This window comes from Embiotoca jacksoni, unplaced genomic scaffold, assembly GCF_022577435.1.
Source record: "Embiotoca jacksoni isolate LCO1_2020_lvr unplaced genomic scaffold, fEmbJac1.0.p SCAF_1, whole genome shotgun sequence".
Lineage (NCBI taxonomy): Eukaryota > Metazoa > Chordata > Actinopteri > Embiotocidae > Embiotoca > Embiotoca jacksoni.
The window spans coordinates 14,203,895-14,223,699 of NW_027185229.1; the positions used below are offsets into that span (position 1 = coordinate 14,203,895).

Here is a 19,805-nt window from a genome sequence, read left to right on the forward strand (position 1 = left end):
TGTTCTCACTTCAAAGCTGAATGCCAGGCTGAATAATTGCCGTATCGTTTCGCGCGGCTCCCCACCCGACCTATCTGCCAGCTTGTTCTTGTCAGATGAATCATCATGGCAGAGAGCAACAACACCCATCCAACACTGATATCTGTATTAAACAGACCATGGCACCATGTTAGGGTTTGTTTAGCACTGGTAAAGTTAGAATTGATTACGACATTTCAGCTGTATGTGGAGTTTGATATAAAAAACAAAAAAAACAACACTTTGCATATGCTAGCATTCTACCCATGCTGTTTGACAAGAATCCAAGAGGTTTAGCCTTTTAGCACAGTGTACCATTTTTTATAATTGTTTTGTTTATTGTTTTTTCATATAAAACCTGTGTAACAGCGAGGTGATTTTTGAACTGTGTGATGTTTTGCAGGTTGCAGATTTGTACTTCAGGGAACATATGTAATCATAAACTATTGATGTTTCTATATTCATTATTAATTAATTTATGTATCTGTACTCATCTGTTCCACTTTATACAGCATTATCTTCAAAAGTTTTACTTCTGATTAAAATATGAATTCATTAAAGGGTTAAAATATGAAGAGAACTTTTGGATTCATAGTTTTTCACTAATATTTGCCCCAGAATTCAGATCTCAGATCTTGTTGGTTCTATTCACCGTCACCCTAACCTCACATTAAGGGTCCATTACTTTCTTTAAATGTGATGTTTAGGGTTGTCTTGGCAACCAGCCCAGGCTTTATGTGCACATGAATGTGTGTGAGGCTGGCCCTCGTGGGTGCCGGCTTCGCCCCTCTGCGCACCATGTGCTGCTGCTGATTAGCTCGTCTCCGGGCAGGCTGGGCTGGCAGCATCTGATAAAGCCTAATTGATACGGCCACCGAGGGAGGCCTTTGTGTGCTTTGTTAGCCCAGCGAGGCACAGCAGAGTCAGACCTTGTCAGTGTGGCTGCTTAGACAATAGGAGCAGCTGTAACTCAACTCTGAGGAGCAGCGATGATGGAAAAAGGAACCTTCTCTGTTATTGACTGACTGGGAAAGAGTGAGCGTGGAGAGAAGGAGAAAGACAAGGTTTTGTACAACAGAAAGTTGTCTTGGGACAAACCTTTTGTTCAGCAGCTCCTGCAGAAGCCATGTTGTCCAGTGGCTAACATCTCTATCAAGGCACTAGGAGCTTTAAAGAGGACAAACAGGGAATAGAGAACAGCACAGGACTGCTCAGCATTAACAAAGGCAGCAGAGGGATGTGGGTTCAGCCCCCTCCACGTGGCCCAGATACACACAGACAGACACTGTGATGGGACTCAACCATGTAGGGTGTCAGTGTTGTTGCCATATATAGTCTGAAGTGTGCAGGACTTGCTTTGCTTTTCCAAATAGTCTTTTCTTTTTCTTTTTTCTATGGACTCTGTGAAGAATAACTTTTTTAATGTAAGCTTTGTGACTTCCTGACAAAATGTTGAAGTTCAAAGCTTTTTGTTTGGATTACTGGCAATTTCTCTGTCTTCAGCCTCTGCATGGATTCTATAGAAGGTAAGGTGCTATATTTATAAAAACTTCAAATATTGTCTGTTTCTTTGGCTTATTTTTTTTTTTTTAAAGGGCATTTTAACATCCTGTCACAGTCGGTTCCTTGTAGTAACTCTGTGAGAATTGAACATTGGCAGAATTTGGCACAGGCTTTTGGTCCCTCCTATAATCATGAATGTAAAGTGTCATGTATGAACCAGTCATGACTGATAGACAGCTACCACATTCCAGCCCCCTTGTTCTTATGTTGACAGGGGCTGAAATGGGGGCAAAAGATTTACATGTAAGCCAGGTCAACTGGTCTGAAGGGAAGCGCTATTGTTGTGGTTTGCCACTGACAAGCTTCAGCGCAGTATTCAGTCCATTGTGTGTGTGTATGTGTGTGTGTGTGTGTGGGGGGGGGGGGGGGGGGGGGGCGTAACACTCAAAGTTATTGGTGTGGCAGCACTGGGCGACACGTGGGCTGCGATCCACTGTCTCCACCATTGTTGTTCTGCCTCGCCTACTGTAGTGGACACAGCATCCAATCTCTTAAGATTGGGTGATGTGGCTTCTTTATTTCTTTTTTTTTTACTTTTGCACTACAAATAAATTTGCAAACAAATCAGTCAGTTCATGCACTACTAAATAACTCTGACGATCATGAGGTTACAATTATTTTAACAGAAACCCTGTGTTACATGTGGGTATTTACCTGGCAGGGACTATCAAATAAAAAGACATAATTTAAGTAGCATGCGAGTGTGAATGTAAGTTAGGCTATCTCAGACTCAGTTCGATTTATCTGAATCAAGTAAAGTGCAAGTAAAGTTTCTTATTTTACAAAAACTAACAACAGTCGATAACTGATCCATTACTTTATAAGGGCGCACACAGTCTACATGATGGTCGAGGCGAGCAGGCTATAAACAACAATAGCATTCTTAGATTAATACACTGTAATAGCTCTTTGCACATGAATCGTGCTTGGTTTGTGTTTGTTGGTAGGATCTCTGGTTACATGAGGTAAAGATACAGGAATTGACTGTGGATTTTCCTTTGTTCAGTTTGTCCCTGCCATTTTGCTAATGCTAGCTCTTCATTGACAATTTGTAAAACAACAAGGGAGAAATAAATATAACACCATGTTCTTTAGAAATGTAATCAATGTTTTTGCCAACTGACTCTGGCTCAGGCTTTCTCAGGTAGCTACTATGTTGCACAAATGGTCAGGAGCATTTTTATATGATGCGAAAGGGTAGCTAGATTCCTCCAAATACTTTTACAGCAAAGGAAAAATAAATTTATATTAAAAAAATATAGATATTTTTTGATTCTATATATTTGTCTTTACCACTTAATATGTGTACACTTAACAAAGGAACTGAGGGTAAAAACTTGAATGTTTAAGCTAATACAAAATTTATTGCAGATAACAATGCAATGATTTCGTTGTCAAAACCTCAGTTTAAACATCAAGACCTGTCACTCTTCAGAATGGGCTACAAATGGTCCATTACATTAGCTGAATGTCATTTAGTACAAAAATAAAATGGATGTTACAGTGTAGGAAAACAGCCAAAATAATGACACACTCTGCATAAAAGCTCATTTTAGATTTTTTTTTTTTTTTTCCTGGCCTCTGTTTTGTCTCATTTTATCGGTGAAATGAGAAAGACACCCATGGGGTCAGCTGAAGTGAATAAACTCTTGGTCTGGTTCAGAGAATGTTAATCAAAAAGGAAAATATGTGATGTGGAGTGGAGCCTCTCAGAGGATGAATTGTCAGACACCTCAAGGCCATATTTCTTTCTGAGTCCACCCATCCCCCCGCACCATGTAGTCGGGTCTCTGATGTTGGGACAACACAAAAAAAACATCCCCCCAGAACGCCACGGCTTAATGCTCGGGTGTTTTCCATTTAAATACCAGTCAGTGATTGGATGGTGAAAACCCATATCATTATGCTTGAGGATGAGCTAAACTGAACAACTGTGTTGTTTTGCGGCGTGCTGGAACTGGAAAATGATCTTTGGCTGAGGGGTTCTGAGCTGTGTTTGGTAACCAGACAATGATCAGCAAGAAATGTGTGCTTTGGTTTGTATCATGTTGTCCACAAAGGACAAACCGGTACACGATAAACAGCAGTTAATATGTTATATCTGTCAGATATTTTTGAATTAGGCCTATGTCTAGTAGGGGCATCAAAATATATAAATATAGTATTCTACTAAAGAGATAATGAAAAATAAGCCATACTGAACTGAATGTTTGCAGGCTGGTTGTAGGTTGGCTGTTTTACACAATAAGACAATTTTATGTACATTTTTTGTCCAACTTCAGCCTTGTGTCCCTAGGGATGGCAGTGCTGCTTTGTTAGTTAAATGATCAGCCCACTGATTTGGGTCCAGACTGGATTGTATATAGAAATGGATGTTACTTCTGTAAATTGCCTTAAGATACAACACTACTGGGAGCCACTATGGGCTGGCTCCAAAAAGCAGTCAATTATTTTCTTTTCCTACAAGTCATTATAGTGTCGTTTGCTAAATTAATTTCTTCTGGTCAGTGTTCTGGTGGTCCTTCTGCTGCCATGCAAGCAGCCAATAGTAAGTTTTTATTGAGCACTGCTTTAATTGCTGAACTGGATGAGCTGCCCCAATTCACCTCCATTGTAATCGGGTTGGGACTGATACAATCTACATGTATTAGCATCAATCTAAATGTGCCAGTAATAGACAGATTTTTGGTTGCTTTTAATTGTTATCCCTTGGACAGATGTTAAAACAACATGTAAAATTAGTATGGTAGTAAGCAAACAGAAATATCACAAAATGCTTTAAGGAGTAAGGCAAACAGCATGCAAAGTAGAGCATGTACTGGACCATGCATACATTTTTATACTAGCTCTAAACGTGGTGGAGGCAGATCATGTACGTAAAGCTGAAGGAGAGCACACTTAGAATACAGCCCTTGGGTATTCCTGCAGTACAGCTGAGAGTGGGTGACATCGTATCCTTGATCGTTACACAGTGATTTCTGTTTACAGGGATTTCAAGGTTTTTGTAATAATTTCTCCATTTTCTTCTTGACTCCAAAAGATCAATGACCCCAGTGGTAATCTGTCAAATCCCACTATCTGTCTGCTAATGGATTTACCTGTGTTATTGGCTGTGGCTGACAGTAATGGCTAATGTGTTGATGGGGCGTGACTTGTGGTTGCTGTACGCAGAGGTAGAATTGAGGCAGCGAGGTGAAAAACTCTTCGAAAGAGCTCTAAACTCTCTGCTGTCGCAGGTCACTGGCCCACATCAAACTGTCCAAACACGGTTGTTCATCAGTGCTGAAGACTTCTCACACACACACACACACACACACACACACACACACACACACACACACACACACACACACACCTTCCATCAACTACCTCATCATTAACACACACTGATTCAACTCTGCCTCACATTTCCTCCCCATCCACTTATTCCCAGGCGGCCGTGACCTGAGCCTCACCATGCACTGCACTGTCACTATCTCCTGACAGAATAATTGCACATGAAAGTGGCTCTATTTTATGCATTTCAATTGCCCTGTACAAAGATCTAGTCTTTGCCCTTTTTCATCAATAATTCATCTGATTACAGTGTTTTAATCCAGAGTCAATGGACAGAGCCACGGCCCTTAATATCCCACACTCAATATGGACTGGAGGGAGCACCCTCCACTCAGGACATCAGAAGCTTTTAAAAACTCATAAAGCACGTCCCTGGTCTTTCTCTGACTGATAGCAGAGCAGGTCCAAAGTCCTACAAATGCAGATGAATCACAAATACATCCCCAGAGGCTTTCGGGATTCACACCAACCTACCCAAATACTGGAAATGACCTAAACCTGTTTTTTGGGCTCAGAGAAGGCCACTGTATAATAGACTCGACAATAAGGTACAGTAATAGCCAGATGTATAGATTGTTTTATATATATAAATTGTGTTTACAAGACTGTGGCATTTTTAATAGAGTTCTAATTTTTTTTTTTAGGGTCCAAATAGAGCGCAGACCTGTGAAAGACCATAAAGCATGTACTGGCACTGAACTGTCATAGTCTGCCAGTGGAGTTAGATCATTTTGTTTATGTTTACATTTAAAAAAAAAAAACTTCATTGTGAGTAATTTTCATTGATGTTTGGAAATATTTGGATTAAATGTATTGCCAATTATAATTGGGAAACATAAATCGTGGTTACCTGTTGCAAAGGAGGCTTGTAGATGTAGATGTTCCTACGGAATCCTTAATGTGGGCAGACTGGGAGAAAGTCTGTCACTGTGTGTGTGTGTGTGTGTACTGACTCTACCTCATGCAGAAAACAAGTGTGCACATTCTGGTGTTTTCCAGCCTGTGAGCAAACATCTCAGGCCCGGGCCACACTGCCTGCCTTGCTTGTAAGGCTGTGTGCACCGGCACACACAACACAGGCAGTGTAAGCCTGGCACTTACAGCTGATACACAAGCTGGTACACTGGTAGATATGGCTTGTAGCGGTTGGTTTGATATCAGACACTGTGATTTTCTTCATGGCGTGAAATGGAAACATCAAAGTCTGAGGCCCCTGTCAAATCAATCTGCTGTGTGAATGTGTACACGCGTGGCAGCGCAACCCCGAGCTGCTGTCACTGCATCAGAGCTTCGTAGCCTATGGCTACTGATGGTCTCTTTGTTGATTAGTTTATATTATGTATTAATGATATCCACCATATTTCATCTGCCTTTGCTCTTATTTCTTCATTGTATTGTGGGAAGGGACACAATATAAAATCAAAAAGAGGATTTAGGTTTTTGAGGATCTCACTATATTCATGTTTGCATTCTTTCTAATGGCTAATAGCTGCATCAAGAGTGAGGATCAGAGACAGACAGAGAAATGTTTGGCAGCTGCACAGAGGAAGGCCACAGAGGCCAACAGGGAGTGAAAATACTTGGCTATTCTTAAAAGTCTAAAATAACAAAGGCAAACTTCTCACATGGTCACTGTAAGGATTTGCATTACTGCATGTCAGCAGATCCTTTGGTCTCACCCTGTGACTTCTCTGCAACCTCAGTTACTCTGCATTCATGAAGTTTAAGCTTCCTTTGCTCCCACATAGTTCTCTTCTTCTCCTTTCACTCATTTTATAACAGAGGATCTTGAGGAAGAACAGCCGTTCATAGCTAAAGCTGCTTTCAGATATGAACCCCTTTCCGCTAATCTGATGGCAATTTAAGGTGTCCTATTATGTTCTGAACAAGCTGCTCACTTTTCTATGAAAGACACAGATCTCAAGTCAGACTTTGTAATATTTCCATATCACTTTCAACACTTGTTAGAGAGAGGTAACTAATACTGGTGGATAAGCTTTTTGATGTGTTACAAAGTAAATGCTAAATAATCTGCATCAAAAAACAGTTATTGGTGTAAAAGACACAAAGCCATCACTTCAGAGGTTTGACGGGGCAGCAGCACAACTTAATATCTTACCAGAGCCTGCCTTACAGGCCAGCATGTTGTTCTTTTTTTTTTTTTCTCCACACACATCATATATTTCATGTCTCCCAACTTAACTGAGTGTCTACATTCTTCTCTGCTGACTCAGGGTGTTGATTTGAAACCTCAGGCTGAAATGCTTTATTTACCTCCACTTTGGAGATGGTTGATATATGACGCATAACACACACTCTAGTGTGTCCAAAATCTACTGCCCCCATTCAGCAGCAGTGTGTTTCACACCCCTTAGGTCAGATACCATCTATTTAGTAGTTTGTGAAAAAAGAGTGAGACGTGACACTACGGGAGTGTTACAATGAGAGCAAACAATAACCAAACCTTCGCACCTCCCGTACAGAGCCGGAGCGATGATTTAGGGGGGGATTGCGTGGCAGCAGTAAGTGATAGACTGCTGAGGAAGGGGCTGCAGCCAGCTGGTGGAATGTGAATACGTGCTAGTGTTACACTGAAGCAAGAAGGGAGCAAGAACTTAGCTGCTGGCCTTACTTGGTAATGCTGGATAAGTCTCTGCTTTGCTCTCATCAGACAACAACTGGCTGTGTCTACTTTTACAAAGGCTTGGTAAAAGAAGAAAAAAGGGGAACTCAGAAGGGAGCAGTGACTGAATTACCCCATGAATTAGTCATTTTCCCCCCAGGAACAAGCAAAGACTGGTACATGTTTTGTGGTCAAGTGAGGAGCGGGAGAGGGCGTGGCATGGGTGGATGCTGGTAGGACGGGTGCTGCTCCTCTCTCATTCAGACTGTTCTCAGCTCTCAGTTGCCCAAAAACATTCGGATCTCTCATCAGAGGACTTAACCGAGCCAAATCTCAAGTTTCTGTCCCGATGATATCAGGGGCATGTGGAATCTAATGTGGAAGTACTGCATTTCAGTTCGGACGATAAGGTAGGGGGTTTCCCGTCACTTCACCAAAGCATGGTCTTGTGCTGCATGGAACGCCATCATCCTTTTGCTGATTGCTCCACTGGGGGAGCACTCACTCTGATTCTAATATATTTGGACACCTGTAGATCTGGGCTTGGGATGTTTCATTTTTTACATGGAATACTTGCAGGTGAAGTCAAGTTAAAAGATGAGATTTTATACATAGTTAAATGTAACACTTAACTGATAAACAAATATACATTTTTGACTTTGTAAAAGTTTAAAAAGTGTCACAGCTGTGACATAGATCATCTTAGAAGCAAAGGTCAAAGTTGTTTCAAAGAGTTCTGATTACAGCTGAAAATTCTGTTAATCATTTTTTCTAATTGTTATTAAGTAGATTTAATGTCAGAGAATAGTGAAAAATGGCCATCTTGGGATTGCTTGTTTTGTTCAACTAACAGTCCAAAAATCAAAATACTCAATTTACAGGCATTATTTAATTGAGCATGGATCGAGTAAGTAGTTCCCAAAAAACAAATATTCTGAATTTGTTTATAACTTTTGCACACTGCTGTTGTGTCCTGATCATGGATTGGAAACTAGAGGTCTTTGTCCAAAACTTTGCACCCAAAGAATACACACCCAAACCTGATTACATTAATTTTCAAAAAAGAGAGACCTGGTCCAAGGGATTAATCAAGCACAGCCAGACCCTACTCTGACAGACTCAGGATAATTAGACCTAATTCAAAATGTGGGCAACCTAAACAGATAATTGATAGAGGATATACTTGGCATGCTTGAGGCCATTCATATCCCCCTCGAGTATTGGACGTAACACATAGATCCAAGAAAAGTCAGACCCCACCCAACCTGATAAGTAGAATTTGGACCCGGTCCAACTTGACCAACGGGTCAATTGTGGGTTCCTTTACTGGGAAACACTGGTGTAAATATACTGATTCCTAAAATTGTTGCTTATTCTTATAACTTTTCATGTGATCAGCTCTTCAGGGAATGCACAATGTTTCAGAATTATTGTCCTTATAAATGATTCAATCTTCATTGGATGACAGGAAGATGATTTACTAAACTTTTTATTTCCCCAGAGTGTCCTCTATTTGTGTCGTTGAGAACAGTATACCAGGTCATGAGAAGTGCTGTATAGGATGGGTTGACGCATTAATGGTTCCACACAGTGATTTCACCACAGCAGGGCTAAAATTAGTGGCCACTGTGGCTAGAGCAGCTTGAGTCAGCAGTAGCCAATCACCATTCATAAACTGCTATGGGCTGTAATTCCAGTCTCCATGGGTCGGCCAGCCACAGCTTGGAGTTCCTGTTCTAATACAGAAATGTTCCTCCCTGGTCTCTCAGCGAGTCCAAGCATTTCATTGACTTTCTGATCCCTGTCTGGCTCAGCGCACGCACACTGTCTTGTGTAACTTGGCCATCAGATGTTTTCCATCTCTGCTGATTTCTCATGAATGCCACAGTTACATGTTTTTTCCTCTTGGCTTGGAGTCCCCTGTCTGCTCTGCTAAAAATTACCACACAGTTACTCACACAAGCACACATGATCTACAAGTCAAATGTGCAGTATATTGAAATAGCTAACTTAAATTAGTCTTGTCCGTGTTTGCAGTGTTACTATCCTTCTTTGCCACTGCATGGCAGTCACAGTGACAGCAGAGGAAAATGACATTCAATATCCCTGGTGGCTATAAGTTGAATTCATATATTCACATAAAAAGGAAACAAGTTGTGAACACAATGGGAAGACATTAACACTTTATGGATTTTTTTTTTTTTTTTCCCCTAACATGTCAGTGAGCATGTGCACAGACCAACTTTAGCACTATATCAACTTTGGTAGCACTCCTCTCTGATCGGTGAGAGAAGATGGCGGTCTCATCTGTCTGCTGAGCATTCCTGAAGACAGGAGTCATACTTCTATAACTCTTCTCTACTCACTTGCAGGTTTTGCTCTCTATTGACCCCACTTCTGTTTTTTTTTTTTCTCTTAGCCTGACTGCATACCAACTGTGTGTGTGTGTGTGTGTGTGTGTGTGTGTGTGTGTGTGTGTGTGTGTGTGTGTGTGTGTGTGTGTGTGTGTGTGTGTGTGTGTGTGTGTGTGTGTGAGACCTGTTTTAACCTTCTTTGCTGGAACTGTTTTGTAATAAATTCCCTTTAAAGAGCCTGGCTTTACAGCAGAAGCTGGCCCAGACTCTGTTTGAACTCTTAGAAGACTGCATTTTTTTTTTTTGTTTAAAAGGCTGTGCTCATGCAGGCCCTTTAAAAAAAAGTTTGCTGGTGAAACAGTAGAGGCCAGCAAACCTGATCTGGCTATTTCAACTGCCAGCCAAATTAACTCAGTATTATTTATTTAACTCTGGACTCTGACTGCAGTTGCAGCTGCTGGTTCGAGGTGACCCACAGTGAAGTACATGTCTGGTTGTCTGCATCCTGTGCTCCCAGTCTCCCTAAGGAAAGGAAGTACAGTTTTCCTGCTGAACTCGACAACAAATCCTCTGGTGTTTCGACCACTAATCCAGCCCTGCATTGCTTTCTGGCATCCGAGCAAACGCGCCATTTAAAATCCAATGATTTGTCTGCGAGATGTCTGGTGGTGTCCGTGTTGTGGAGCAGGACCTATACCTGGCCTTTCATAAAGTTGTTTCTACTTACTCCTCCAGCAGGAAGTGGAGTTATAGAGGACCTTCTGTAAAGAGCAGAGAGCAGGCTGTTGGCTGTGAGCTCTCTGACAGCACCTCCCTCTGAATTGTAGCTGGTAAAGAGCAGAAGCAGTGTCTCAAGAGGAGTCTGCCATAACACACCTGAGGCAGGCAGACAGGAGACGCAGAGGCTATTCAACACAACGTGACGACAAAGCGACAGGGCAGGAAGGAGGAGACATATGGTGAGTCTGGGTCTGATTCACTAGTGGTCAGCTCGAGGGATTGAGCAAGGAAAGATAGATATTATTAGACCTTTACTGGCTCGCACACTAAAATCACGTAAATGGCTTTTTTTTTTACATGCCATGTTCTCTCATGTTCCGTGCTGGCTTTGCTGTCAGTCTGGGAAACATATGCGTTCAATCGATTACAGGGCCACCTACTTCAGCTGCCGTTCCTCAGCAATTTCACACTTTTTGTCTGTATAGTGGAAGGAATTATTTGCATCCTTATTAGGCTTGTCAGATCTGAACTTATTATGTAGAACCACATTTACCTTGACTGTGTCACTGGAGGAAAAGTTGTTTTCAATTGCTTCATGTGAGAATTTTTTCTTACTTTTGAAGTAGATATCAGGAGGATAACATAAGCTCTGCAGAAGGTTACTTCATGATGCTGTTTGTTGGTTGACCGTATGCCAATATTGTAATTAGCTGTTATAAATATTTCAGTGATAGGGTGTCTTATTTCCACCTGTAATTTGATTCAAGTCTTGGACTCCTTGTAGGCTTTTTGTGTGTTTGTTTATGTGTTTAGTGTACAGAAACCGTTTTGGGTTTTTTTTGGTAATCTTAGTCAAACATGTTTTCCTTCATCTTTATGAATAAATGAATGAATGCGTGTTTTCATTTAAGTCTCCTAAACCTAAAAGTGCCCAACCCACTAGGGTTTACACACTCGTAACCTGCAGAGGTAAAATGAACCGAAGAAAGTTGGCTTTTACTGTTCAACAAATCCAAATTGCACTACTGTTTAGAATTGAGTTACATCCAAAATCTCAAATTTCAATGTCTGTTTTACCTTTTAAAAGTTTATGGTCATCGTATTTGCATAATTTATCTATTAGAAATGTGTAATTTAAAAAAAAGTCTCACAGCTAGCTCACTGTAGCCCTAGCTAAAGTTAATTAGCTTTTTAGTTTTTACAATTTGTTTTCAATTTGATGGCCCAACATCTTAAAAATGGAATTGAAAATCAGAAAACTGAACTGAATTTAATTAGTGAACACATGGTTCTGCTAAAAGACAGCTCGAATACCTTTCTATTTTTAACTTTCTATGTCCAGACACTGAGTGCTGTATGATTTTATCCAACAATTTATACAATTACTTTTAATTACTTTCTCATCCCAGGGGATTTTGAGTCATCTGCAATTTTATTCTTTTGGTCATTGCAGTTCCTGAGATGAGGGCAGGGATGTAGACTGACCGCTCGCTTCATGAGTTTTCTCACACCTTTTGAAATTAAAAAGCCCTTGTTTCAAGTGAAAAGCCCTCTAGCATTTCAAACACGGTCCAACCATATAGGTTTTGACCCATTCTTGTTTCTTTTTGATGAGTAATAATCCTAAAATGTCAGTAAATTACAGTTTTACAGCATATAGAACTTTCTTCTCAGTTTCTGTAATTGCTGCTGTCTGCCTTTGAAGGGCAAAGTACATGGTACTATACAGTTCATTCAGTATGTGTAAAACACGTTATGTATAATATGAACTGAAAAACATTATACACACAACACTCATATGTTGGTGGTGTTTAACAAAAACTAAGCCTATATGTAAATGTATTGTAATCTATTGTAAACAGCAGACTGGGAAAATTTAACTTACATTACATTTCATGTTGACAAATTGCTGGGTATATCAATATTAGAGAGCTATGTATTTCTACTGATCATTTTTCTTGATAATTGTCAGACCTTACATCTAAAATTGGACAAGATTGGATTGAGGCTATACACAGTGTGAGACAAAATGCAGTAATGACCCATATGGCCAAAAGTTGGTTAAGACCACCATCTATTTTACCTTAAAGAATGAAAAAAAAAAATACTATACAATTTGAAATGTGTCATTTTTCAGAAACAAAATCAATAATTGAAAACAGAGTATTAAAAACCAACAGCAATGATGTCCTGTAGCAAGTTAGAGAGGGATATTTTACTCTACCCTATTCGCCCATGTTTTACTGTTTCATATAATTTCAAAATCTGTTTTGATGTTTAGAGATTTGAGTAACCAAGTTTGTTATACCACATAAAGTTTATAAATTATACTGTGGAAAGAAAAGTAACAATACATTTCTTAAATATTCGGTTTTCTGTCTTAAAGCTAACTCGCTAAAAGCAGAGTAGCCTTTGAAAGTAGTGGTTGTTGTGTAGTTCCTGTGTAGTTCATGTGAACCAGGTCTTTGATACAAACTGACTACAGCAATGTTGTCTTTTTAAGAACAGGTAGGGAACAACAGATTGAAAGTAGCATACTACGCTAACTCTGGCTCATTCACAGTTTGTTTTGTGTTCGTCAGCGCTGTCGCTGTTAAATAAATGAAGATATTAAATAAAACAAGAAAACATTTTCTTCAGAGGGAAACTGCTTTTTCTGCCGGCCTGTAGGCCTATTCCAAACCCACAGAAGTATAAATGTGTTTTAAGATTTTATGTTTAGTCTGTGAACAATCTTAATCATCCCTAAAATAAGGATAAGATCAAGATTTCATAACATAAATATTATAACTCAAACCCTTTTTTTTTTTCTTTCAAAATTTCAATACATATCGCACATTACATTATGTCTTTATTCTTTGCAGCGGGGAACACCAATATCAGTCCACCACTATGTGTGTGGTATCAGGAGATTAAGCCATAACTTTTCAGTTTAATACTCTTGATGCATGCTTGGATGAAACCAAAATGGATGTATATTGCTATAACGATAAATATCTCCAAAAGAACTTGATGTATATGTAGCTCAGGCATCTGCTTCACTCTTTGTCTTTTTTAATCACTATCGGGTGCATGGTGACCCATGGCTCGGTCAATAATGACCGGAGAGTTGCTGGGGTGGTTAGGGATGCCGCCACCTGGGTTCCTCCTCCATCATGTATGCATTTGAATGAGGCCAGGGTCATCCAACATTAATGGCCACACAGGCCCTGAGCTTGGGTCACTCAATCTCAGGCAGCTAGGCTGTCAGTGGTCAAGGAGGGTTACCTCCAACCCGGCCTGGCTGTCCTGTGAAGCCTGGATTCACCCTGACTCTGATAAAGGCAATGTGCCACCTGCTAATGGCACTCTGACGGATTAGAGGCACAGCAGTGCTCTCACATGATCTGGCAGCCACTTAAATTCTAAGCAATTGGACATATTCACCATGACCTTTCTTCTCCAAAGTGCTTTTTCCCAGTATGCCATCAGCAAGTCCATTATTTTCTCCTCAGGAAGGGTTCCGGCGCCACCTTTGTAAATTCAGGGGGGATTGCTGAATTCCACCTAACAGCTGGAGAGGGCCCTTGCCAGATTGTGGCTGTGTGTGTGCATAACTAACCCAAAACACAGCATGTGTGGGTTTCATCATTATCTCAGCACAGAACAGAGCATGCACTGCCACCAACATCTGGCTGGCCACATATTATGTTCTTCCTTCAACTGTCATTGTTTGACTGAAATCGTTGCCCCAAAACCACAGGCAAGTCAAGTGGAAGGTTAGGGGAAGGACACATAAACAGATGTTTCTAATTAAGAACAAATTAGAATTGTCTGTGTGTCATGTCAAATCAAAACACTGTTGTAGCCTTTAAAATGTTTGGTTTTTTTACACTATTTTAATACCAACCTTTCACTAGAATTTGTGGTTATACAAACTGCTTTCAACAACTTCAATCAATCTCATAAAGTAAACACAGCTGAATGAATGAATTTACAATAAACTTTTTTTTTTTATTATTGTAGTTTGTTCTCATAAAAAAATTAATGAAAATACTTCAGAACGATTAATATTAAGGAGGTTTATTTACCATATTTTTTTTTACCTCTAGAACAGCTCAGTTAATATTAACACAGAGTAGTTTATAATGTGCAGCCCCGTAGCTAATTGTGGGTTAATGGTTCCTGGAACACCTCCTGCTACGCGCTCATGTCCTTTGGTCTTGCATTCTGGGAAAATATCCATCACCGGCAAACCTTAGTCTGGGATTGTTGTTTTTTTTACTGTTGTATTGTATTTGCCAGGAGCAGCAGTGTATAGCCAGTAGATGCACATTAGTTGTCCTACTGTTGGAGGAGATGTTGTTGATGGTGGTTTGAATTTAGAAACATTATCTGCAAAGCCTGCTGATAAAAAGGACTAAATGTTGATTCATATGTTTGGACTGCATGCTGTCCTTGTATGTGTTTGGCATGTGATCAATTTAGTCAAATGACTATATATGCAGGTCTGGTAAAAGCATTTTAACATGGTATTAGTACAGTACTTAGAAGTTCTTCATTTATCATCTCTCTTTATTCTCATTGTCCCTCCACCCCTCCACCTCTCTCTGGCTGGCCAGCCTCTAACCTCCTCTCCCCAACTTTAATTCTCTTCCTCTCTCCCTCACCTCCTCCTTTTCATCTGCTTTCATTATTCCTGTCTGAAGTCTGTAATCAATTAGTATGAGAGAGGGCATAATCAATTCCTGCTCATTTGCAATTCCCCCCCGTTAAACACTTTCCTTTATTGTCAATGTCATAATTAATGCGTAGGAGATGGTAAGGAGGGGGAGGACTCCGAAGAGGGTGGATGAGAGAGAGAGAGAGAGAGAGAGAGATAAATGTGTGTGTGTGTGTGTGTGTGTGTGTGTGTGTGTGTGTGAGTGAGTGAGTATGTGTTTGTGCATTAATGATCATGTATTTAATGATCATGTATTTACTCCCTGCCTCATCGCCTGCTGCTCATGCACACATCATGAATCATATGTTAAGTGGGCCATGCTTACATTTCACAGTGGGATCTACAGTGAAACACTGAACCTGGAAATGGGAGACTTTGTTAAATATGGTAGTCACCATACCCAGTAAGTACACTGTTGGGCAGAAACAAATATATTCCATGTTTATTTTGCATCCTTACACAAGCCTAGCTCCACTCACCTGTGGCTCATACCTTCAGTCTTCGCTGGGATTATAGTCCGAAAACCCTGTTCGCATTAAGGTTTGTTTAGCCACTCTGAGGGGCGGACCAATCAGTGAATGGTGTGGATGGTTAAGTGCGATGATGTTAAAGTAGTTCCAAACATGGCAGTGGTGGTAGATTTTTGGCATACAACATACATGATATGGTGGTCAATGCTGGTTGGTTGAATGCTGCTCCAATAGTTTTCAAATTAATCCAATGTTTACATCCATTGGGAAACAATGGAGGGGAAACAATCCCCAGTGGAGGGTGGCCAGAATCCCATATTCATGTAGTGAATTTGGTCGTAATACCAGGCTTCCCTTACAGAAGAGTAAACCAAATAACCAGTGCCCCTCACTCTCTTCCAAGGACTGCTTGTCCACAATGTCAGTGCTTGATAATGTGTGATGCTTGAAGACATCACACATTATTTTGCAAGATTATTTTCTTGTTTTCCTCACGGTGGTGTGAAGGACAGACACGTCCTTCAGCCTGAACTACCATATGGATCATTTGTCCCAGGCATGTTTTGTTGACACATCCTTCCACCCAGACCTCGTCCCTTCATACGCTTTGTGGCTTTATAATATCACCACCTTACCTATTTCTTTGCGCCCATCCTAATTACTATGCCAGCAAATTAGGGTTATAAAAAGTTGTAGAAATCATAACCCCAGAAGACCTAGTTTTATGACAAAGCTCATTTTGTAGCAGTGTTACACAGAATTACCACAAATAGAAAGAAAACAGCTTTATACAAATATGAAGTTGCTAAAAAAGAGCCATGAAACAACTACACAGAGACCCAAAATGACTACAAATGATGCTCCTGCTTTCTCGTCTTGTCTAAGATTAAGCAAAAATAAACTCAAATCTGCTGGCTGATTTGGCTGAAATCAGTTTCACTGTACGGTAATAGCACACCTACTTCTTAACTAATTGCATCTTTCTATTGCACAGACAACTTCCCATGACAGGCAGCCTGGTTTTATGACATAACTTGCTTTTGAACGGTGATTCACAAAATAAGTCAAAAACAGACAAATAAAAAGGGGAACGACTGTGAAAGTAATACAACCACAAACAGATGAAAGCGATGCAAAACAACCACAAACAGATGAAAAACAATCACTACCAAACATAAAATGACCAAAACAGATATGCCATGTAGGAAGTTCATGGAGCCTTCCACATGTCGGTTCCAGCCTGAAGTCTGCTGTCTCATAATCTGTCCATGGCTAATAGACGTGAGTAAACTGTACACAGCTGTGTAGAAGCATGTTTTGTGAGCAGTTGGATGGGATGGTAGTGTGATTGGGGGGGCAGGTGCTGGACCACTGGTAATTATTGGACAGTGCTGCTGCTCAGTCAGTGATCCCAACACACCAGTCTGTCTTCTTCTGGCCCTAATGAAAAGACTTTTGACATCTGATTAGCTTTTAATGTCACGCTGCGGGTGTGGGTGTGGTTTCAATATGAGAGACATGGGAACAGTGGCATCTGTGCAGATATATGGTCATTTTTGATTGAAGAGACAAGTGATCCAGGTGGAGATAATTGCGCTGGAGGTCAATAACATTTTTATAAGTGTGCATTAGCATGCTTATAGGCCCCATTTTATGCTTAATTCTCTTTCTGGTCTCCATTTCAGCCCACGGAGGTGTCTGTTTGATGGATTGTGCAGATAAAGTGTTTGATGTCACAGGAGAGACCAGGCCTATTAGAAATTCATAGCAGATTATCCACAGAGCTCAAATGATAATGGACATCAGGGGCATAATGACCGTTGTTGGCATTTTCCACTCGTGATATTTTACCCTTAACATGACTTTATCCCGCTCATTATCTCTTCCTCTTCTGGCTTAAAAACAACAATTCCTGAAAGAGCTGCAAACAATCGCATTGTTCTGTTTCTGCTTTGTGCCAGCAGCTTTCATCTGATCCCCTCTATCAAGTCACAGTAACAAGAGCTCCTTTGTGGAAATGAGATCTCATACTGTACCAATATGTGTTCCCTTTGAAGATAGACTTTTTCGATACAAACAAGGCATTGAGTTTTTTATTCTCGAGATTTCTTAGCTTTGCAGTTTCTCAGTTGTTCACTGTTTGACAAGAATGTTATCGAAAACATCAGTCATTGCATTTTTCTCTCATAAAAACACCTTTGAGAGATTCTTTGCAGGGACGAATAGTTTGAAAGCCTACAAGTAGTTTTCATGAAGTGGTCAAAAGGTAGCTTGTGTTGGTGCTCTGTGTGTCATGGCATGCCCAAAAAATGTCTGGTGTCTGTACAAGCTCATAATTTTTTCAAAGCTGAAAAGAAGCGAATGTTTGGTGGGGTTAATGACGCTCACTTTTATCTGCGAAGGACGGATATGTGTTGTATGAAATGCGTCACGTATAAACTGATGGTGGCAGGTGAGTGCTGAAGCTTAAGGAAAATGTTGTACTACAACTTTGGTCTTTGTCTTGTACTCTTGTTTTAAAGAGTAGCATTAAAAATAACAAGAACACAAAAATGTATTTATCATTTATAGATGTCGCATAAATACTATTTTCATTGATTATGAATCAATATTTACTAGTGTAATTGTCGTTGTCCAAAGCATGCACTGTTCCACTCTGAGTTTTTCAATTCAATTTGATTCAATTCGATTATATTCAATTCAATTCAATTCAATTCAATTCAATTCAATAGCACCAAATCCCAACACAGGTTATTTCATGGCATACCAGCTGATATGATTCTGATTCTGGAGAAACAAAAGACTTTTAGAACCTGCAATCAACGTGTTGGAAGTCTGGGCGCGTCTTTCTTGACAATCACTTTGCCAGTCCATGCTCTCGTTGTGCTTTTAAAATGATCTGATAATCTCTCGAATGGCTCAAAAACAAATGCCCCGTTCACACCTGGCATTAACATATATCTTGGTTGATCTGATCACAAGTGAACAGTTTAAAGTATGTCAGTTCACACCTGTGTCTCAAGTAACTGCTGGTCTCATCTCACTTTAAAATTGTATGTGCAAATAAAAGCATACATAAGGTCAATAAATACATATAGGAACTTGAGAAGAGAGGAGTCAAAGCAACATCCAGTTGACAAAAAGTTATTACTGTCAATTATTCTAACAAATTATGTTGTCATACAGACTGTGCTCTTAAAGAAATACCCCAAATTGTCCCATATTGCCATGTATTTTATTGAATTATACTTTGTAGCGAAGCACAACAGGTTTATAAAAACTGCTGTGTGAATAAACATGATTATGATGATAGTGCAGATCTGTCTGAAACACTCCAGACCCCTGACCTGATAGATTGCCTGTGTTTTGTATTCGCTTAACAGCTGCTTTACAGCCTCCTCTTCAGTCTGCTGGCAAATCTCTTCTACTTTTTGTAAAGTTTAGTTAGGCTCAACAGAATCACACAGGATATTATTTTTTTCTATTGGATATTATTTCTGGCTCCTAAATGGTAGAATGAGCTCCCCAACGACATCAGGACAGCGGAAAGTCTGTACATCTTCCGCCGCAAACTAAAAACACACCTCTTCCGACTTTACCTTGAATAGGTAGCACTTTAGTAGCACTTAAAATGGCACTTACTTTTAGCACTTTGTAGTTTGGCTTTCTTGAAGAAATTGTATTTTCTTGATTCTTGTTGTTCTGGGTTTTTGTACCCTCATGGTTGAAATGCACTTATTGTAAGTCGCTTTGGATACAAGTGTCAGCTAAATGAAATGTAATGTAATTTCTGTTAAGTAGGTGGTCCTTTGTGGCCCAAGACAGATCCATGTACACACTGCAAAAAGAAAGTGGCCATACCAAGACCATGTCCAAATGTGGTCTGAACAGATAGGACCTCATTGTGCCCTCAGTGCGTCTTGGATTCTCACATGTACTTAGATTTGCCGACTTGTGATCCCTCAAGATGGATTTTAATGTCAATTGTGAACAGGGCCCAGTTCTTGATCATCAGGTCC

At 40.1% G+C, this 19,805-nt stretch overlaps 1 protein-coding gene across 5 annotated transcripts in view; it reads left to right on the plus strand.

Annotated features, from left to right (window-relative positions):
- Positions 1 to 19,805, plus strand: part of iqsec1b (IQ motif and Sec7 domain ArfGEF 1b) — a 201,626-nt gene that overhangs the window by 124,029 nt on the left and 57,792 nt on the right. Inside the window, exon 1 of one of the 5 annotated variants that reach the window (XM_069178008.1) lies at positions 1,401 to 1,544. The exons of 3 other annotated variants lie outside the window; for them this stretch is intronic. In XM_069178008.1, coding sequence (XP_069034109.1) covers positions 1,468 to 1,544 — 77 coding nt within the window. In that variant the 5' untranslated portion in view covers positions 1,401 to 1,467. Of the gene's footprint in view, positions 1 to 1,400; positions 1,545 to 10,763; positions 10,854 to 19,805 lie in introns of those variants that run through there. One more of the 5 variants, XM_069178095.1, reaches the window with a different exon arrangement.